Source organism: Nymphalis io, chromosome 28, assembly GCF_905147045.1.
Source record: "Nymphalis io chromosome 28, ilAglIoxx1.1, whole genome shotgun sequence".
Taxonomy (NCBI): domain Eukaryota; kingdom Metazoa; phylum Arthropoda; class Insecta; order Lepidoptera; family Nymphalidae; genus Nymphalis; species Nymphalis io.
The window spans coordinates 862818-886271 of NC_065915.1; the positions used below are offsets into that span (position 1 = coordinate 862818).

General features: G+C 38.6%; 1 protein-coding gene across 2 annotated transcripts; it reads right to left on the bottom strand.

The window, feature by feature from the left end:
• Positions 1–768: 768 nt before the first annotated feature.
• Positions 769–22371, bottom strand: LOC126779279 (polypeptide N-acetylgalactosaminyltransferase 1-like). Of its 2 annotated transcripts, none has more exons than XM_050503253.1 (21): positions 22019–22371; positions 21148–21348; positions 20641–20800; positions 17671–17878; positions 15288–15379; positions 14888–15015; positions 13499–13594; positions 10142–10221; positions 9819–9955; positions 9192–9365; positions 8885–8960; positions 8488–8647; positions 8033–8087; positions 7611–7851; positions 6860–6970; positions 6387–6569; positions 6055–6122; positions 5514–5626; positions 5139–5218; positions 4230–4345; positions 769–3555 (listed from the first exon to the last, which is right to left on the bottom strand). In XM_050503253.1, exons 1-21 carry the CDS (start codon positions 22332–22334, stop codon positions 3360–3362), a joined length of 2991 nt encoding a protein of 996 aa, XP_050359210.1. In that variant the 5' UTR covers positions 22335–22371; the 3' UTR covers positions 769–3359. The 2 variants fall into 2 exon arrangements, with proteins under 2 accessions (XP_050359210.1, XP_050359209.1); XM_050503252.1 differs by lacking the exon at positions 17671–17878 and adding an exon at positions 18640–18853.
• Positions 22372–23454: the final 1083 nt, after the last annotated feature.

A 23454-nucleotide genomic window follows, 5' to 3' on the forward strand; every position in this document is an offset into this window, starting at 1 on the left:
AACGAAATAAAGTTTTCTACACGATATTCTATTATACAATATTAACAAAATACAATTTTAGTATTATTGGCTAAAAAATATTTCTAAATGTTGTCCTTTGTGCTTGTTGTTACACTGGCTTATTCACTTTTTAAATCGAAACCCAGCCATACTCAATATTCCTGTTTGGTGGTAGAAAACGTGATGAGTGGATGGTATCTACCCAGGGCCATCAGGTAACTGCACTGGTGGTAGGGCTTTGTGCCAGCTCGCCTGGGTAGACACCACCCATTCATCAGACATTCTACCGTAAAACAGCAGTACTTGGTATTGTTGTGTTCCGGTTTGAAGGGTGAGTGAGCCAGTGTAACTACAGGCACAAGGGACATAACATCTTAGTTCCCAAGGTTGGGGGCGCATTGTCGATGTAAGATGGTTGACATTTCTTACAATGCCAATGTCTATGGGCGTTGGTGACCACTTACCATCAGGTGGCCTAGATGCTCGTCCGCCTTCCTATTCTATAAAAAAAAAACTAGCTACTTCGGTTTATGTAAAGGGCATCACAGGCGTTTGAATGGGTAATTATGTCACAAACCCTACATTCCCCCCAAGGAATGTATTTTTTGAAGGATTTCCTTGCTTTATAAAGCAGCAGCTTCAGCAAGTTAAGACATGGCAAAACTTCGTCTGGACTTAAGCCGACAATCATCGGTTGTAATTCCTAATCAAAGATAATAAATTCTCAATAACGTCGGTTTGAGGTGATAAATAAAAAAACAGTTCAGTCTTACAAGTTTATTACCAATGTCCAAACACGCATTGAAAATCTAAACACAAAAAAAAAACTTCTAGAAAAATCTAATTTTTATTTCAACCTCTACATTGATATGTATTAATCTCACAGTAATAATATAATTTCATTGTCATGTTATATAAATTCAGAAAAGACAATCGCTATGTTTAAAAGCACTATTCGTTTTAAAAACTTTAAAATTAATAATCACTTACACTAAATAAAAATTAAATTGCACGCAAGTGTACGTACGCAATTTTTCGCCCGCTAACATTTTCTACGTATACCTTCTAAGTACATAAGGTAGTGATCTCAAAACCACAAGACATACTACTGCCCCGTTACTGTATTTAAGACATGATTTGTTTTCCTTACGGATGGTACAGTTGTCTGCAAGACGTAATTCAATTCGTAAGTGTAATACGTATGTGTATAGGTGAATTGGAACGATTTTAACGGCTCGTAACTCGTAACTCAAAAACTATCGTTCACTTATGAACAATAACGATGCGTTAAAAATAGGAACGGGTTTTGATAATGTAGCCTGTAAATGTTTCACTCTGGGGTGGGGGGTGGTGTTTTTTATACCTCTGAAAACATGTATGCAAAATTTCATGATGATCGCTCGAGTAGCTAAGCGTAACAAACAAACAAACTCACTTTCGGGTTTATATGCAGGTGTTGTCACGTTTTATTCACGTCCCAACAAGATATGATCTATAAATATATGCGCATGAAAGCACAGAAGCTCGATTCGAACCCACAAATATAACTAAACGTTTAGACTTACGATATAACAGTTTAAAAATCGCAAAAAAAACTTAACTTATTATAATATTATGTCAATTGAGCACCATTATTATGTGTAACTAATATATATATTTAGTAAAGTAACAGCCTGTGAATGTTTCACTGCTGGGCTAAGGCCTCTTCTCCATTTCTGAGGAGAAGGTTTGGAGCTTATTCCACCACGCTGCTCCAATGCCGGTAAGTTTTCCTTCACCGTCAAGCCCGAGATGAAATATAAACACAAATTAAGCACATGAAAATTCAGTGGTGCTTGCCCGGGTTTGAACCCACGATCATCGGTTAAGAATCACGCGTTCTAACCACTAGATCATCTCGGCTTTCCCTATTCATATAGTATTCCACTTAATTCTAGTTACTGAGAACCAATCATATGCAATTAAGGGAGGGGGGGGGGGCGCGTTCTAACAATATGATAGTGTCAAAAGAGAGATGTTATAGAATGCAAATACAGACAAACAAAGTCCACGCGCAGCACCACGACTTTACGTGCTTTTCGAGGCACGGAAGTGTAACCACTACCATTTCCTCTTCCAGAGGTAGTCATGAAATGAATTACACGTAAAACAATCAGAAATTAAGAGGAGATTTGAGAAAGCGACGTAAAAAAAGTGAATAAAAATTAATTAAGGAAAATGTGTTAAAACATAACAAAGATAGTATTTATAACGATTTTTTTTATATATGTGAAGAAGACCTAAAAAATTAGTAAATTATTCGTTATGTAATTTTATGCGTTTCTAGGTTTTATTTTGACAGACAGATATTAGAATTTGATTAAGAATAGCACTCAAATTAATATGCAATCTATACACGAAACACAATAAAGAATTTATCCGACTGATGGGCTAACGAGAATAAAGACTGAAGTGGCAACGGGCTGGTCACGTATGTCGGACTGATGGCCGTTGGAGCAAACGAGATCTAGAGTGGAGAAGGCGGATTGGCAAGCGCAGCGTAAGGCGTCCAGATGCAGCCAGGTGGACCGATGACCTGAATAAGGTAGCGGGCCCCTAACTTTGGCGCACCTCGGGAGAACCCTATGTCCAGGATTATGCTTAGCTGTGGTGATGATGTTTGTAAAACGTCATCTTTAACCATAGACACTACATGAAGTATATAAACCAAACCAATACAGCACCAACCATTACCTCCACGATATGGCCCTTGGAACTGTCTACACTAGTTGACTTCCTTCAAACGAAAAAACAACACTTAACCGTAAAATAGACAAACGGTGTAGTACCACCCAGACCCACAAAACAAGCACAGATAACGAACAATTAGACAATCATAGAGTAAATAATAATAAATGTAAAGGTATATGACATACATACATAAGACAATTTTAATACAAGTCTAAATAGGACGGCATAGTTTCCATGTAAAGCTTATTTATAATTATCGAAGAGAAAAAATCTAATACATACAACTTTAATCAACTGTTAAAAGTACTGTACTTATCTAAGAACAAAAATTATTTTAAGCGGCAATCTTTAAATAAAACGACGCCATTTTGACACACACTTTATATATGTCACGTTTAAAATGTCATTTGGAAAGGGCGTCGTTAGATAATTTTGTGCCGCTGTTAATACCAAATATCGTTTGCAAACTAACTATATTGCACGACAAATATTATTATTATAATATAATTCGAAAGATTGTTTTTATAAAATAAATATAAACAACTGTTCTAAATTAAATTAAATATATACATTTTTACTAAAACAGCTAAAAATACACAATTATTTTTAAAATCGTCAACAATAAAATATCAATCAGAACTCGCGCTTTCCGACTCCGATGAGTCGACGTCAGTCCGCCCCGACAACATAATCTCCTTATCCTTTTCACTCGTCGTATCTCCGTCTCGCTCGCTCTCTTTCTTTTCTTGCTCCGTGTCAGTGTCAGCGCGACTGCGGATGGGTGTGTACGTGCTTGCTGGTATCATGAGCTCGCCGAGCAAATTACTGTAATATATACAAAATAAATTACTATTAATTACGTAAATCTATTTTTTCCATCAAATTTTATAAATATGTATGTGTATATTAATGTTGGTATATCTGTTTGAGAACTATGAAAGTAGGTACTTGTATGTATTTTTTATGGATAAGGTTTTTAAACTGTGGTAGATTTATGACAATCAATAAGTAAGTGTAACGCTTCTATATTGAATAAAGATTTTTGATTTTTACTATTTACATATTTGTAACTCGCCACTAGATGGCGCTGCAGCACATCAACTTCTATACCGTTCGAGCGATTGCCATGTACATATTGGTACATACAGAACAATGTCTACCAAATATTGTCATAAAGAAAACATTACTAAAGAAAAATGGCTTTCTTGTTTATATTGATTTTAATTATTTTAACTAACTCGTCGAGGTTTGAAGGGTTAGTGAGCCAGTGTACTACAAGTGAAAGAGACATAAAATCTTAGTTTCCAAGGTGAGTGATGTATCGGCAATATAAGGAACGGTTGATATATATATATGATTGATATGATTTCTTGTAGTGCCAATGTCTACTGGCGGTTGTGTACTACTAACACATGACTTGTTTGCCAGTCAGTCAGTATTTATTTCAATACAAAAATATAAACTCATATAATAACACATAAGTAATATAATGAACTTACGCGACATCGTCTGCGGTGCGCTTCCTCCAGCGGAAGAACTCGTCACCGAAGTTGAAGGTGAGATTGCTCCTCATCACCACCTTCACCGGCGCGACTACGGTGGTACCACTTACAACCTACAATAAAATAAAGATAAAAATATTGTTTCTTTTGTAATCGTTCTAAAGTTCACTCATGTTAATGTCGTTAATATTTTATTGTAAGAAAATTATGACAATAATTGGATAAAACATGAAATGTGAGACAAACTTGAAACACCAAGTTTCCGCATCCGCAAAGTAATAACATCCTTCTGTGGGCAAGATATTTTTTTCTATAATAAAATTCCACGGATATTTATAACCTTATAACTTTGGCAAATTCAGATGTTAATAAAATAATGCATGATTTTCCATGAAACCAAAATTATTATTATCCTTATTTTTTATAGAATAGGAAGGCGAGCATATGGGCCACCTGATGGTAAGTGGTCACCAACGCCCATAACATTTGCATTGTAAGAAATGTTTATCATCGCTTACATCACCAATGCGCCACCAACCTTGGGAACTAAGATGTTATGTCTCTTGTGCCTGTAATTACACGGGCTCACTCACCCTTCAAACCGGAACACAACAATACTGAACATTTCTGTTTTGCGGTAGAATATCGTGGTGATGAGTGGGTGGGACCTACCCAGACGAGCTTGCACAAAGCTCTACCACCAGTAAATGTTTATTTACTACACCATTAGTATGTAAATTATGTATTAATTTAATTATTTACTTCTTTTGAGAACAAGAGTAACTACTTGTATGTAGGTTACTTCAGTGTTTGGGTTCACCAGCACGAAATGAATGGTAAACACAGATTAAGCAAATTGGGTGCGTCATCATCATTCATCAGGTCATCTAACTGAGTGTCACTCACCTCGTCCGATGTATAAATATGTTCGGAGCCTCGCCTGTGTTCTGTGCTGTGTGTGTTATTCCGACGGAAGCTGGCCTTACCTGGTAATAAATTTAATAATTAATACATAATTACTTAAACATTAAAGGTTGTCATACATTTTTATGTATGTATTAAAATTACATAGTCACGTTGACGTCTGTTCGTTGGTTTGTCTTTTTCTCCTAAATTACATGATAGATTTGATTTCAACAAATATTTACATACAATTATATTTAATTCAATGCGCTGCCCCTCCTGAGCCTCTTTTTAAGGGGCTCCTCTTAAGGGGGTGAAAAGAGTCGCCAGTGTCGCAAACGAGACAGATAGTCAGCATATTGTCAGGGAGATACATACCAACGTGCCAGTTCTCGCTGGTATCGTCTCGTCTCTCAACGCTGGCCAGCATCGGGGTGTCCTCCACCGAAGCGACGGTCTCGACGTGCATCGAGTCCTCCCAAACAGCAGTCCTTGAAATATAAATGTTGAAATATCATAAAACTATATGCATATTATTATAATTATGTATACATATAAATATGGATGTATATCTGTTTTTTTATCTGTTTTTCGTAACTCGCCGCTAGATGGCGCTGTTGGAAACCAACTTCTATACCGTTTAGGCGATCGCTATAACAACTGGTATATACAGGTACAACAACTCCCCTCCAATTAAGCGTCGAGCTCGCTTAAGAAGTTTCACCTACACTTCTAAAAATTTTTGTTCAGGAAAATCTTGATATTGCTTTTTAATTTAAAAGGTGAGTGAGCTAGTGCAATTAAATGTACAAGGGCCATATCATCGGATGTTACCATTTCCCACACTACCAACATCTATGATCGTACGTCACGAGAGTGCTGCCACAGATAATACGAGCTAATAAGCCAAAGCGCTCACGTGGTCCGCGGCGCGCTCCCCCCCCGCCCGCCGCGCGCCCGCCCGCGCTGGCGTTTCTTCGTCGCGCGCTGGGAAAACATACTCGACATTATTATATATACACAAGCTAGTTGTTTGAATCAATAAATATATAAATATTAATTTAAAATCAAGTAGAGAATATTTGTTTTAATTGCAATTTTTTTATGACAAAAAAAAAACAGTAGACAAACAGAGAAGAAAAAGTAATTGAACTGTTTCTTTCTGTTTTTGCCTATTTATATAAGAGAGATAGATAGAGTTCAGGCAGAGTAACGGTTTTACGTGCTAGGTTTAATGCATCTCGTACGTACAGTAGTGGTGACCTTGGGCGTGACCTCCACGAAGTCCTCGATGATGATCTTCTTGTCGAGGTCGCGCGGGGCGTCGGCGTCGAGCGCGTTGGCGATGTCGGCGATGTTGGCGACGTCGACGGCGCTCGCGTCTTCGAGCGGCTGGATCTTTGGCTTCTTCCGTTTGCGTTTCATTTGTGATTTCTACAAATCAAATCAACATTTGTTTGTGAATATTGATTTTATAAAGGCTTAATAAATCGTATTAGAATATTTAATTATTTATTTAATTTTATATTGGTCAAGAAAAGCAGTCGTGAGAATGTTCTACCACTCGATGGTAGGAGCTCACCACAACTTAAAGGGGGAGGGGGGGGGTTTATCTAATTAAAATTATAAAAAAAGACAATACGTCCCCTGTTCGAACACGGGAACGGGACGATATAACCGCTAGTAATCTCCGTTCTACCTTGCAACATGAACTGTCTACATACATCACTCGCCACGGCCTGGTCGTCATGGTGGGGTTCGGGTGTGTGGTCACGTTCCCTCTTCACCAGCGCCGACACCTTGTTGTGTTCAAACACGCGACCGTTGTTGACCACCTTTAATTATACCAACAAAACAAATGCTATGAATATTTACAACCACAAGATTAAATTATATGTATCTAGTATTTTTTTTTGAGTCACTTACTAGCTAATTCACGTACCAAAAGGAGAGCCAAGATGAGTTAGTATGTATTTAGTGAATCACTAATTTCTCTCTTTCTGTCATCATTGATTTGACATTTGAATGAAGAGGACAGCATTGTTGAACTAACGCAGGTAGTAAGAAAAGTTTAAAGCCGTAAAACACCACTAAATCTTCGTACGCATGATTCGTATGTATGATTCATATCATACTCTGATGTAAAGAAAAACAACGCGGGAAAACCTACAGATGAAAATTCGCCATACTTATACGCCTGGAGCAGTTTAGGGGGGAAACCTCATACCTTCCCATCGAAAGGAAAGATATTTACAGGCATACATTTTATAACAAGAGGTGAACACTATATAAAAAATATAAACTATACGTTGTCAAACGATAGCTTAGTTTATTGACATTCCATCAGGCAAGATTGTGCTTGTCAGAGGCAAAAATTAAAATTATGTTAATATGTGCCAAAATTTGTGCAAAATCCAAATCTTGCTAGAGAAGCTCACGCCCCCCCCCCCAGCTAAGACGCTGAGGATAGCTCACCTTAATGTCCTTTTCATTGAGGATGGTCACCAGGTCCCTCACGAATGTATTGTTCGGGTACAGCCGCCTGTGCTTGCAGTACACGTCCACCTCCAAATGTTCCTCCGTGTTGTTGCTGTCGCGCACCAGCTTCAGTATGAACTTGTTCTTCTTGCTCTTCTTGTGCTTATTCCTGTGCTTGTGCTTGTGACGGCGCGTGGAGTTCGATTCTTCGTGATAGAGGAGAGAACGGGAGACTCGTCTGAAATCAAATTTAAATAAAATTATATTTGTGTCGTTCGCTTCAACAAGTGTTATTTGTAAAACCAATAATTAAAGTCTCCTTCCACACCTAGCTCTTGTGTTTCGCAATTATTATTTTTTTACTTAGTGCTTTCTTTATTACCGCACAGAGTATATATGTACATATATTTATATAATACCTTTGTCCTCTGAGTTTTCGCAATTTAATTTCTTGTTCGGAAGGCTCTGGGTTATCTGTAACAAAAGATGATCGATTTATCGGTATACAAGTTGATGTCCTACAGCGCCGAGTAGAGTTACAAGACATATATGGGTGGTGTAAATTAATGTGCCAAATTTCATTGTAATTGGTTAAATGGGTTCGAGGTCTGTTAATCTCATACACATATACAAATAAACATGTATATATACTCGTATATATGCCTTTAATTTCGTAAATAACAAAATAATGATAGAACTTAACATAGAGTTAATTGTACTCGATGTTAAGTGTACTGCGAACAGTACTTTTGTTAGTAAGGATAGCAAGAAAAGTCTTATTCAATTTATAATTAAGCTAATGTTGAATAGATAAACAATGCAAGTATATACGTCATTGTGATTACTAAGACTACCGCACACAAGTGTAAGTTACCATCGAGATGGAAGTCATTGAGCTCGCTGTAGTCGATGTCCCACAGCTGGGCGTCGCTCCGCCGGCAGCGCCGCGCGAGCGCCTCCTCGCCCACGCCCACGCTGAGGCACAGCCCGCTGTCCACGTGCTGCAGCTGGCGGCTCGGCAGGTAGCGCCATTTCTTAAATCATATATAACAATATTATTATATCAAATATTAGATTAGCTCCTGCACCTAATTCCTGAATAGTGCCAGCCGAGTAACACATTTTTTAAACATACCAACTTAATAAACCAAGCTGAGGGGCGGGATATGTGTAGTACCGTTATATTGAAAGACAGAATCTGACCGACAGGACTTCGGTATAGTCTGATAAGCCACGAGACCCACGAGGTAGTCCTCAGTACATCCACTGACCTGTCCACGTTGTTTTCCGTGACACGTCACCATCAGAACTCGTCTGGTCACGTCCTCGCCCATCTCGCCCTGGTTCCTGAGGATTTGAATTCAAATATTATTCAGCATATAAACATAAAAAACTAGACACTATTTACCCATTAATTAATGCTCCTCTTATTTTTTCGCATAACTGGGAAAAAATACATAAACAACGAATACACGATCAAACGATACAACATTATTGGACTCCTCTACGAGCGAACGAGAACGCAAAAAAGCAGTGAACAGCTGAGAGAGCACGATGACCAGCGACGGTCGGCCTCACCTGGCGTACTGCACCTCGGCGCACTTCTCCTCGTCGCGCAGCTCCCCGCGCAGCGACAGCGCGAAGTGCTGCGTGGGCTGGAGGCGCGCGTGGCACGCGTACACGCCCAGCGCCGCCGCCTCGCCGTCGCGCTGCAGGCTGTCCAGGCAGCGCCCGCTGCGCGCGTTGCGGAACCTGACGGTTTCGACGGGTCGGCTGAGGGGTCCCATCGGAACGTGATTTGATACCATGAGACCTCCTAAGGGTGGCACCTCTGGCATCCGCCCACTTCGGCTCCAGCTCCGACGCCCCTCGAGACAGAACTATGTAACTCCATAATGGTAAACGGTAGTTTCTATTTACGGAAAGATGAGTCTCCAAATACAACAGGAGCTTAGCGACGAACTCCTTATTTATAAATTTTATATTAATTATCAGAATTTCATCTTACACATGCAACTTGCATTTCTCACGATATTTTCCTTGACCTCTAGGAATTATTGAAAAAAAAAATTAAGCATATAAAAACTCAATCATAGTTAAACTCTGCCAAATGCGTTTCCGACCACCTATTCGAGCAATGTGTTGGCCAAGCTATATATCTTCTTGTAAATTCTTAAAAAGGACAGACGAGCCCGACCAGCTGACCTGCCAAATCCGAAGACGTCCCTGACGGGCACGAACTTCTCCCGGTACACGTTGTCCAGGTACCACTGGAAGCTCTTGCACTTCAACTTCTCGCGGAGCACGCGCCGGTGGGTGACGTCACCGATCTTGGGGTTTTTCTGGGGAACAAGTGACTGACATATATGACGAATCTAAATCAATCAAATCGATCACCCGGTAAAAAAGTAACGTTGCAAGTTTAATGCACTGTTGGACTAAAGCTTCTTCGCTCATTGAAAAGGCTCGGAGGTATAGGACAGATAATATATAAATTACATATATAATTTGAGGATACTATATATTACCCTTAGATCAGGTCGGTGCAGGTAGAACAGCTCAGCGTAGTCGTCCATCCAGACCTCAGCCATACGCGCGGTGTTTATGCCTTGAATACAAATAGTATTATAGTTGACTTTAAAAGTCTTGAGCCATTGACATCACTTATCATGTATATCATAATCAATCTTAACATAAGAGAAGTTTCAATTATATATTTTTTGTGCTGTTTATAGGCCACCAACCTTGGGAACTAAGATATCATATCCCTGGTGTCTGTAGTTACACTGACTCACTCACCTTTCAAACCGGACAGCAACAATACTATGTATTGCTGTTTATATATAATAGGAAATCGATACATTATGTAATTTAACAGTACAAGGATCAAATGTATGTATGTATTGTGTCTGCACAGCCGTCCGTCTATAATTTACATATATTAATGTTATGTGCGCAAGATTATTGCCAGGATCACATTCTACGTTTCAAGGGTGTAACGTTTTCAATGAATGCAACTATGAGTTTTTTATTCTACCATAATTTTGGACGTATATGTATTGGGTTTTTTTATATGGGAGGGCAAATGACTCTACTCCACCTGATGGTAAGTGGTAGTAGAGTCCAAACGCGACGACGGCCAGTACAGACGGGAAGAATGTTCTGCACTAGCCGCCCCCGCCTAGCCGGCCCGCAAGATGCCTCTTCAAGCCTTGTTTAAAGGGACCCGGGTTGTAAGAGGAGGGGAACACGTGAGCTGGTAAGGAATTCCATTTTTTGAAAGTGCGATAAAGAAAGGAGTTGCCAAATTTCTTTGTGCGCGATGGAATTGATGTCACAGTTAGGCGGTGACATCGAGATCCAGCTCGCGTAGACTTATGAAGGAAGGGGGAAGCAAAACGGGGTATCTTTAGAATTTTTTACATTATCATGTCACGGTGTATTTCATGTCCTTCACTTTTTTTTTATATATTTGCCGGGAGGGCAAATGACTACTCCACCTGACGGTAAGTGGTAGTAGAGTCCAAACGCGACGACGGCCAGTACAGATGGGAAAAACGTTCTGCACTAGCCACCTTCGCCTTGCCGGCCCGCAAGATGCCTCTTCACGCCTCGTTTGAAGGAACCCGGGTTGTAAGAGGAGGGGAACACGTGAGCTGGTAAGGAATTCCATTTTTTGGAAGTGCGACAAAGAAAGGAGTTGCCAAATTTCTTTGTGCGCGATGGAATTGATGTCACAGTTAGGCGGTGACATCGAGAACCAGCTCGCGTGGACTTAAGAAGGAAGGGGGAAGCAGGAATTAGAGAGAATAATTCCTCAGAGCACTCGCCGTGATCGATAGAAAGCGCTCAGTGCTGCTATCTCACGACGCAATTGTAAAGGTTCAAGGGTGTTTGTGACCTTTACGTCGCCAATAATGCGTACGGCACGTCGCTGCAGCCGGTCCAAGGCCTCAAGTAGGTACTTAGCGGAGCCATCCCAAAGGTGCGAGCAATATTCCACGCAAGACCGTACCTGTGTTTTGTACAGCAGGCACAGTTGTTGTGGCGTGAAAAAACGCCGCACCTTGTTCAGAACTCCGAGTTTCCGTGAAGCTGTTTTTATAACAGCCTCGATGTAATCCCTTGGACTAAGGTCGCAGCGAACGTCGATCTCCAGCATGGCGATTTTGCTTTGTATCACCAGCGGAGTACCACAGAGGGAGGGAAGAGGGGAAAATGCTGACTTTTTCGCTGTGAGAACGCATACCTGTGTTTTCTTGGCATTAAACTCAACAAGATTATCAGAGCCGCATTTGGCGATGAGCTCTAATGTCCTATCGAGTTCAATGACAAGATCCTTCCACCTCTCCTCAATTTCCGCCCGCCCAGCTACTGCGCGTCCGTGGTACCCACCATGCACTGAACTATCGTCTGCATAGCAATGTATGTTCCCAAGAGAGAGCATATCATTGATATGCAAAAGAAAGAGTGTCGGAGATAGCACAGATCCCTGGGGGACCCCAGCATTCACTACATAGAATTGTGAAGCGTAACCATCAACTAAAACATGAAGGCTACGCTTGTGTAGGAAGCTGGCAATCCAGGTGCATAGCTGAGCAGGCAAACCATATGCCGGCAGCTTAGAGAGAAGACTTCTGTGCCAGACCCTGTCGAAAGCCTTGGAGATATCGAGGCTGACAGCCAACGATTCTCCATGCTTGTCGATAGTTTCACCCCAGAGGTGTGTTACGTACGCTAGAAGATCACCTGTAGACCGTTTTGGTCGAAACCCGTACTGACGATCATTAATTAGACAGTGATCTTCTAGGTAATGGATCAGTTGGTTGTTTAAAATCCGTTCCATCACCTTACAAAGTACTGAGGTGATAGCTATTGGCCGATAATTTGCCGGGTCAGACCGATCCCCTTTTTTGGGAACCGCTTGCACATTAGCTCTTCTCCAAGCCTCCGGCACACATCCCGAAGAGAGAAAAAGTTGGAAAGGCGCGTTAACACAGGAGACAGCTCCGCTGCGCACTTCTTCAGCACTATGGCTGGTATTCCATCGGGACCGCTAGCTTTCCGTACATCAAGTGATTGCAGCTCCGCACGCACATCACGTTGCCTGATTTTGATGTCAGGCATCGTATGGCCACATGAAGGTATTGTAGGTGGCAGCGCACTACAATCATCGATGACGGAATTATCGGCAAAGAGTTTAGCCAGGAGATCAGCTTTCTCTTGCGGACTGTGAGCTAGCGATTCGTCCGGATTTCTGAGCGGTGGCAGCGAAGGTTGGCAGAAATTGTTTTGCACAGACTTGGTCAGACGCCAGAAGCTACGGGAGCCCCTAGGATGCGAAACAAGATTATGACTAATCTGTACAATGCGCTGTGCATCCGCTCTCATGTATGCCTTTCTACAGGACTTGGAATTTTTATTGTAGTTTGCTTTCAGTGAGTCAATGTTAGATGCCCCGCTAATGCAGCCGTTGATCCACTTGCGATATGCCGCCTGCTTAGCTGATACAGCATCGGCACATTCACGAGTGAACCAACGGTTACGCGTACTCCTACTGACGAGATCTGAGCTAGGTTATAGTGATCTCTTCCAGATAACCTTTAAGTTATCACTCTTTTAGCGATAGGACCGCCTTTTGTACATTAATAGTTTTTGTTTTTTTATGTTTGTGTTTAAAACTGTATGGTTCTGTAACTCTTTTGGTGTACAATAAGAAAATAAATCATCCCGAATAACATGAGTGTTTTTTAATTTATTTAATTAAAAAAATGTATAATATATTTTTGTCAATAGGGACTCATTTCTACCGTCCCATTACGGTACGTACGACCTTATCCAAATTTTGAAATTATTAATACTTAATGACATACAAGTATACATACCGTGCGTGTCCGTATGAGCGGGCAGACCGTAGGGATGGAAGCTGCGGAACACGTGACCCACGCGAGAACACGGTATCGTCTCCAGGGTACCCCCACCTACGGCAAATGAGATAAATGGAGTTAGTCATTAACACAGATATCCAGATATTCATATTTGAATCAAGAGTTCATCTTTGAAAGGTGTGGAAAAATAATCCTTAGTTAGATTATTCATTGCGAAAGAACTATAGCCTATTCCAATCGAAGTAAAGATAAACAAATAAATATAGCAACTTCACCTGATGGTAAGTGGTCACCAATACCCATAAACATTGGCATTGTAAGAAATGTTAACCATCGCTTACATCGCCAATGCGCCACCAACCTTGGGAACTGAGATGTTATGTCCCTTGTGCCTGTAATTACACTGGCTCACTCACCCTTCAAACCGGAACACAACAATATCGAGTACTGCTGTTTTGCGTATATATGATGAGTGGGTGGTTTCTACCCAGACGAGCTTGCAGAGCCCTACCACCAGTTATCTCCTTTTGTGGTTGGAATATGGTACATATAACATCACGCTATGACTCACGGGAGCGGAGCAGTAGTTGAAAGTGGGTAACCCACAATGGGCCCCAAACCCACATTTATATAAAATATGAAACCTTTTTACTGATTCGACATATCCAAGATTTCGTCTTTGTCTTGATTTTATATTTAAGATAATATACCCTCTATAAATTGTGCAGTTTAATTTTATTGTTCAGTAAGTTCAGTAACAGCCTGTTAATGCCCCACTGCTGGGCTAAGGCCTCCCCTCCTTTTTGAGGAGAAGGTTTGGAGCTTTTTCCACCACGCTGCTCCAATGCGGGTTGGTAGAATACACATGTGGCAGAATTTCAATGAAATTAGACACATGTTTCACAGTTTTCCTTCACCGTCAAGCACGAGATGAATTATAAACACAAATTAAGCACATGAAAATTCATTGGTACTTGCCCGGGTTTGAACCCACGATCATCGGTTAAGGTGCAAGCGTTCTAACCACTAGGCCATCTCGACTTATAATTTTATTGTGCAATGATGTTTATATATGATGTTCAGATATACATATGTTTGTTAGATTTTTTTCCTTTTTCTGATATTCTTCTATTGTTATTATCGAGTTTAATTTTATTTATGTTTAGTGTTACATGGATTTGCTATCAATGATCAAGCGTAATGCTTCAATTTTGAATGAAGTATTTTGATTTTGCTGTAGTGAGTTTTTCTCTTTTGTATCCTTAGTTACAATCGGTATCGACCTATAGTTGTTAAGCTATTCTGCGTTTTTTAATGTATTGCGTGTTGTTTTCGGTGTATACAACTGTTGGTAAGCCTTAATAAATAAACTTAATGGTAACTCACATTGCCAAATCCGAAACGACATCTCCAGATTCTCACCCCCCCAGCCGGCCATCTGTTCGTCGTAAGCTCCCAGCTCCCAATAGTAGGCTCGGTTGATAGCGAACAAGCCACCAGCCATTGTTGGTGACCTAGAGATGAATAGAAGTTAACCAATAAATTTTACATTTTCTATTGACAAATAAATATTTTTTTTAAGTAACAACTGTAAATGTCTGTCTGTTTTTTTTTTTTCTTTCAGTGGAAACTTTCAGAAAGAAACCCGGCTCCCGCAACCCTCTCAGCTAAAATTTGTTTTACTTTGACTTAAATATAATATTTTTTATTGGAATAATCAACATTTTGTAATTCTAATCTTAACTACCAAAACATTCACAAGTACGAATAAATACAACAGTCTTACCAAGTGGGTGCTATGTCCGAGCCTCGTCTTTTCTTCTCGCGTTCCGGAACATCGATCCAAGTGAAGTGTCCCATAAAAGTGAAACCTCCAACCTACGCATCGTTGGATTAATTGGTATAAAAGTTGTAGATAAAACAAAAAGATTTAGGACAAAGATAGCTTTAGAAACAGCGGAAGTTTAGATTGAACGTTGATTGCTCTCTTTCTCTCATCTCAATGATTTGACATTCGAAAGAAGGTTTTATATAATATAATATATGTAGTATAGTTTATACTACACTACTTTTTTTTGGGCTTTAAATATTATATACATATAATATAAATTTTTAACTAATATTATTATGAAATATTTTATTAATTATGGTAAATTACTGGTGTCCTGATTATTATTCTCTTTTGTTTGGCGGACGGGCATGTGGGCCGCTTTGACACATTGACACTGTAAGAAATATGAACCATCCCTTACATATGCATCACCAAACTTGGGAACTAAGATGTTATGTCTCTTGTGCCTGTACTGACAGACTCACTCACCCTTCAAACCGGAACACAAAAATACCAAATGTTGCTATTTGGCGGTCGAATATCTGATCAGTAGGTGGTACTTACCCACTTGCACAAAGATACCACCAAGTAACTTACACTAAATAATTATCTGCTTTGCTTTGGGGAACTTGGAACCTCATTTGGGAACCTGTGGAAATGGAACCTACCTGGAGAGGAGAAAAAATTTTAGGTTCCTTTGACACCATATTACCAAGATTTCTCTTTATATACATTATCTACGTATTATTTACATAATCATGCAAGTGCAATATAATTAAAAACTATTGACCCAATTAATTATACTAAAACTACTTCGTGCATACCGAATAAATAACTAACTATGTAAAAGCATATAATAGGTCAACTATGTACAATATATAATATACGTAATACAATCCGTTAGTTAAAACTAAACACGCAACTATTATTTAATCAAAATAAAAAAGCACTTTTAAATCGTAATGTTACGGTATTGAATTAAATTGTATTTTTTTTCTCATTTTCATTGTGTATAAGTAGAGGTCACCACTGCCCATAGACATTGCCGCTAGAAGAATTGGTAACCATTTCTTATATCGCCAATGCGTTATCAACCTTGAGAACTAAGTTGTTATGTCCCATGTGCCTGTAGTTAGACGCTTGAAGCCCTAAACTAAAATTTAAATATAAACTATTGAAATTTTCTGCGTTTTAACGTAAAGTAAATGAATTATTTGACAGTTTGCAATCTTACGTAGTTTTATCATAAATTGACTTCAATTATACGGTGATATATCACTGTTTTCCACGCATTGGAAACCTTCAGAAAGGTACACGGTCCCTTGAGGAAGATACCAGGTTATGTGGGATTCATACCCATTAAAAGAACTGCGATGCCGGTCTTCGACACGGATCCGAGAGGCTGTGAGATCGTGTTGATATAATGCATCCGCGACTTCTTTCATGCTGTGCTCCGCTCAAAGCTCGACAGACCTTTTCTCCTAAGAGCCGTTTAAAATAGGACACGCAGTGATCTCACGCGTCCACGGCCCCAGGTGTCAGGCTTGACGGTGACATATCTCAACACTGGGTTACTAGATTAGAATGTCGTATGTCCACTGATTACATAAATAAATAAGCCATTTAAATATTGAACTATTTAAACATTGTCACGCTCATTGTCATATGTGTCACGCTATTCCTTCATTGTTAAAAGTTACCAACGTGTTCCCACTATTAGTATTAATTCGCACATCAATTTCCTAACAATAAGACTATTGATGCCGTAATTTTAAATGGTTTGGTTAAACATTACCAAAAGTATCAATTATTTTATTTACGCTCTTTCTGTACTCCTGACAACGTGTATGCAAAATTTCCTGATGATCGATTTGAGTGCTTAATACTTGAAAGAGTAAGGAACAAAATCGCTTGAACATTTATAATATTAGCTAGTATCATGTGACGTTTTAGAAATAAATACATTTTTATTTAATTTTAATAATCCGTCGTGTTATCGCTCAGGCGATGTTAGTATCGGGCACAAGCTAACTAAATGCCTATATAAGTTATACGGTTTTAACCGACTTCAACAAAACCCCCTCCGGATTCTCAATTCGGTTAAATATTTTTGTTTACGCTTGTTACCACAGAACTTCGTCATTTGTTTGAGAGGGTATTCTTTTCTTTAATTCCATTTAAAATTGAATAGAAAAAAAGGATGAAAAACTAGGGGATGAAAGTTTTTATGGGCTTGAATTTTATTTGAAGTCGGTTTTATATTTTATTATATTATGTTCTGTAAGCGAACTGTTAGAGAATATTGCCACCACCTACTCCGAGCCTGACTCAGCCTGACCTGAAATTGCTGCGCGGCCTCTAGCTGAAAGGTCGTTTGATCGACTACGTCTATCAGTGGCGTTAAAACCGCATCCCTTTTATGTCTTATCCTCTGTAAGAGCGGCCTCAGCCAATCGGCGCCAGCCTCGCAGTGCGCGTCGAGAAACACGAGCACGTGACCGCGTGCGGCGCGTGCGCCCGTTATGCGCGCGCGCATTAGACCTTGCCTGCGTTTTATTTGCGAGATTTATTTTAATACATTGTAACGATATCACTTTTATAGATTTACATTATATATTTTTTATAAATTGTTTTTGTTTGTTAGTAATTTACGATTACTATTAAAATACTAAACTCCAAATATAAAATTTATACATACTAAATTGCACGCTTAAGAAATCAAGACCCAAATCAAACAACAAAAACATCAAAAGAAAAAAGGAAACCAAGTGAAACAAATATATTTACAAGTTCTACTTAAACAAAAAACAACCGTAAAAGCAAAGAAACAACAACGAACACAATAGAGGAAACAGTGGGATTGCAAACAATGCGATACAATGGACACGTGACATCGGAGAAAACATTGATAAGTGTGTTGAAGAAACAACTCGGTGCCTTTTTACTTTAAACAGTGTGAATATTAAAATTAAGCAGATTTATAAGAGATCCTATCGGCTTCTATAATTGAGGCGGTGATAACTTAAACAATGCTGTCTTCTTCTTTCAAATGTCAAAACTACGATGACGGAAAGAGAGGACAGTGTTTAACTAAGCACTCGCTAAAAACCGAATATAGATTGAAATTATTTATTACTTGTACTTTTACAGAACATTAAACATGTAAACAATAAGTAATTTATTTGGCATTTATTTGAAAGATTATTTTAACATTTTTTGGGTTCCGTAATTATTTACATTGTATAAGTGAGATGAAAAATAAGCAATAAAGAGGGAAACGCTAATAAATCTCTCCAACTAACGGCACCTGAAACGTGACAGGATCTTGGACGCTGTAGTAGAAGTTTGAAGCTTCGATGACATCAATGATCGGTACGACCACAGCGTGAGGGAAGTCTTTGATCCGCTGCAGGAGCGGCCTCAGCCAATCGAGCTGAGCCTCGCAATGCGAGTCTAAAAATACGAGGACGTCTCCCGCCGCGTACCGCGCCCCCGCCAGGCGAGCTCTCGTTAAACCCACACTGTTTAGTCATGAACAATACATATATATATATATATATATATATATATATATATATTTAGTAAGATCGAGATAATTCTACATTTAAACGAAGAAATAATGTGAAAATTTTTACACTACATATAAAATTAAATTACATTAAAAATGACAACAAAGAAATTACGAATACAATGACAAAACAACAAACAACGACATCAACTGTAACTTACGAATACACCCAATGCTAAATACTTTTAAACGCACACAAACGCAAAACTATTTTTTTTATTTAGATTATAGTATATATTATTTTAATTATAATATGAACGCGGATTGACAAATGGGCCACCTGATACTAAATGTTCACCACCGTCTGTATACATTGGCACTGTAAGAAGCTTTCCTTAAATCACCAATGCGCCACCAACATTGGGACCTAAGAAGTTATGACCCTTGTGCCTGTAGTTACACTGGCTAACTCACCCTTCAAACCGGAACACAGCAATTTTAAGTAGTGCTGTTTAGCGGTAGAATAAGTGTACGGGTAGTACCTACCCAGACGTCTGTATATAATTTGGAAGAAAAAGGTTAATACAGATTCCAGTTACCAATCATCTAGACTTAGAATCCATAGCAAGAGCATAGTGATATCATTGCTGGTGACAAGATTTTAACCATATAATTGTCATCATCGTTTTAACCGGATTATGGCTTAACGAACTGAACTAAAAGTACAAAACTTATTTGTTTTAAGTTCAACAACGACATCAAAAATTTCGCCCCAAAATAAATACGCTACGCTTATTTATTTTGAATAATACGTTTACATAGATTAACATCAACGACTAGCTCTAACAAATAAAGCAACCCTTAATTTTATATCATCTATATGTATTATATCGATTACAACAAACCCAACAACAAACAACAAACAGACGTTCCCTAGCTACATGAAATCACCTCGAATTTAAAAATATTCCCAGGTTGATATTCTAATGTGTCTTGTTCTAATAGATCAATGACTGGCGTGACGACGGCCTTTCTATTCCTTTTGATACGTTGCAACAGCGGCCTGAGCCAGTCCCTGACGCCTTCGCAATGGGAATCAAGGAATACCATAACATCACCGATGGCGATACGAGCACCAACGTGGCGAGACCGAGTGACGCCTACCCTGTGCGAATTTTCACTGATGATACTTCGAAGACTTTGTTTTAGAAAACATAAGGAATAATATATAAATTAAATTTAAGATAACACGTATATGGTATATAATTATGATATAAAATATACATATATCGCCTGCCCAATTTCATTAGATCGTGTTCAGTAATGATCGGGGCGTGTGACAGAGACAGCGGGATACTCCCTTGATTTGCTAAATCACAATCGCTAAACCAAAAGTTATAGGGAATCGAACAAAGCTGACGGAAAGTGCGACTAAGACAGCAGCATACCATCTTGGTCACACTTTCCGTCCTCTTCCCTATCGAAAACCGTTAATTATATTATCCCATTCATTTTGTAATCACGAAGTCATACTTGATTTTAAATATCTTTGACTTATTAGTAAGTGTTCCTTTATCAATTACATCATTAATCAAGGATTACTCGACAAGTTTCTTGGAAGACCACGTCTCCAATAACGTGTTCTGTGATATTGATGATGACCTCCTGAGCGATTTCTGTCACGGCGACCAATACCAACGGAGACTAGCCTGCTGCTCAGGGCATATTATACAAGTTGGGCTATTACAATTTAAATAAAGATATAGAAACTTTAAGTTATATAATAAATAAAATACTCACCGATCTGGTAACCTTAATATACGTATGAGATCTGGTGGCAGGCGCGTGCGCACGTAATGACTAAGTTTACCCTTCAGCTCCGGTAGCGTGGAGTTGTCGTCCACCAAGATTATCTCTTTTAAATATACATATGGAGATCTTTCGTCTTGACCAGGGTAACCTAGATAGGTGAATAAATATTTTATACTAAAATATACAAACACACTGTGGTGGTAGGGAATTCTGGCCATCGGGGTAGCTGTTAAGCATATAACATATTACCACCAAGGAGCGGTACTTAGTATTATTGTATTCTGGTTTGAGTGACCCAGTGTAACTTAACGCACAAGTGGCATAACATCTTAGTTCGCAGGGCATTGGTGAAGTAAGTGATGGTTAATTTTTTTACAGCTAATGTCTACAGCCCGTGATGAACACTCACAACTAGATGGCCCATGCGATATTTATTACATTACACCAAGAAAATAATCAAATCAATCAAAAATATTCATATAAACAATAACTCACCCAGCTTCATTGTTTTTCCTGTTTCTCTGTTTATATAATTCGCTTTAGCAAACCATGGGTTGTCCCGGCGAGCACTGTTCAGAACGCTCCATATTGTGCGTATAACCACAGAATAGGGTTCATTGTGGAATATTAGTATAACAGAGGCAGATGGCAGTTCTGCATCATACACAACTCTCTGGCATGCTGGGTTGCGATAATCTAAGAATATTAAGCAGTCAGTATTGTCTTGTATTAGCTTTTCATAGGAATGAAGCAGCTTTTTACAAGTAAGTAAATACAAATAAATGTCGCACTAATGCACAAAAGCTTTTCAAAAGGAATTCTCTTTTTAAGGAATAGTTTAGGAGCTTATGCCACCATGCCAACCAAATGGTTCAATACAAAGGCAAGAGGTGATGCAAACTACTTTTTTAAATCATCTTATACAACATCAAGTAATTTTTTGCAGTTTTACATTTCTCTTTACATACTTTCTTATATTCCGTTAAATATTTCCGAAATGAAGTAAGATATATTTCAATTTTTTCATCATTTGCAAATATTTTGAACAAATATAACATTGTAATATTTGGTACTAGTAATATTTTACAATAAATCTTAGTGTAATAATATAAAGCTATTACACTTACGAACGAATCTCATTTCATGGTATTAATCATAATTAATATTAATGTTTTTGATAAAAAAAATCGAATGCAATATTAATCCTGTTTTAGTGTGAATCATGAAATCTATGAAACTTGAAATAAATTTTGATTGATGTTTAAAAGAAATTGAACCTAATATATCATATTAATTTGCTTAAAGCGTAAACGACAGGAAATAATCGAACCGGCAGTGAGCCTAACTGTAAATTATGAGCCCATACCTTTTAAAGTTCTATTATAAGCAATTCGATCGCTTAAGTAAACGTTTATAGCCAATTTCTTTTCAGACTCCTCGCCTAGGCGTTTCGCTTCACCGATCAAATGTGCTGCAACACCTCCTTCCCCTAAGCCAGGAATAATACGAGCCTCATCTTCTAAAATTTCTTTTTCGTATTCATCTTCCGGATCATAAATTTGAGCACCCGCTGATCGTTTCCCTCCGCGCCAATGTTCAAATAAACTCAATATTGTCACAACTAATATAAGAAAGAACGCAATTTTTGCCGCATGATAGCACTTCCGAACCGGCAAATTCATTTTTTTGAATAAACTACAAAGCCGCGCGTGCTTTACAAACAACAGCTAGGTTGACACTGACGTTTGCATGTTTACGAACAATGTTCTTAAACAGGAAGGCCGAGAGTAAACATGTCGTTCAGCCTAATCCTGTTTTGGTGATTCGAATTTTGCCTTTAAAAATAATAACCGCGTTTATTTCGAGAAAAGTATAAATACGAAGTGATTTTTTTGTCGATTTTTCAAATACTCATTTATTTTTACATCTTTTATGTTTTGAATTTTCAGCATTAATTAATATTTTTTTTTCATTATAGAAAAGTCAACGAGCAGAATTAGGGTGGCCAATATTATGTGATAGTCCTTGTTCATAAATACAGGGTCTGTAAGAAGTATAAATAACTTCTTAAGCAGACAATAGGAAGGCGGACGAGAATATGGGCCACCTGATAAGGGTAAGTGGTCACCAACGCCCATAGACATTGACATTGTAAGTAATGTTAACCATTGCTTAAATCACCAATGCGCCACCAACCTTGGGAACTATGATGTCATGTCCCTTGTGCGGTGTGCCTGTAGTTACACTGGCTCACACACTCTTCAAACCAAAACACAACAATAACAAGTACTGTTTCCTTCATAGTTTTGCGGTAGAATATCTGAAGAGAGGGTGGTACCTACCCAGTGGAGCTTGCACAAAGCTCTACCACGAGTAAATTAACTATGGGTTCTTAGAAAGTAAGTCTTTAAAACAAGAACTAAACAACACAAATGAACGATTGGCTGCAGAATGAGTAATGAGTGTACGATACCCATACCGATCTAAACAAAATCCCTATAATTGAGCGTACCACATATACGGAAATTAGTATAATATTATAATTAAATATTATCTGCTTAATAATATACTCTTCGACAACATTTCATTAGGTACCATGAAACTTAGCACATAATATAAGTTTTTTGAATGGAGGTTTTCATACCATCCACTTTATAGTAATATACCTCACAGATGGTGCTGCAACATATAAACTTATTACCGTTCTATTCTATAAACCAAAATGAAAATTAGTAGTTGAAATTTAGGTATTTGAGCTCGGAGGTTATTTTCATTATGTTTATACACAGTTTATTTTGTTCA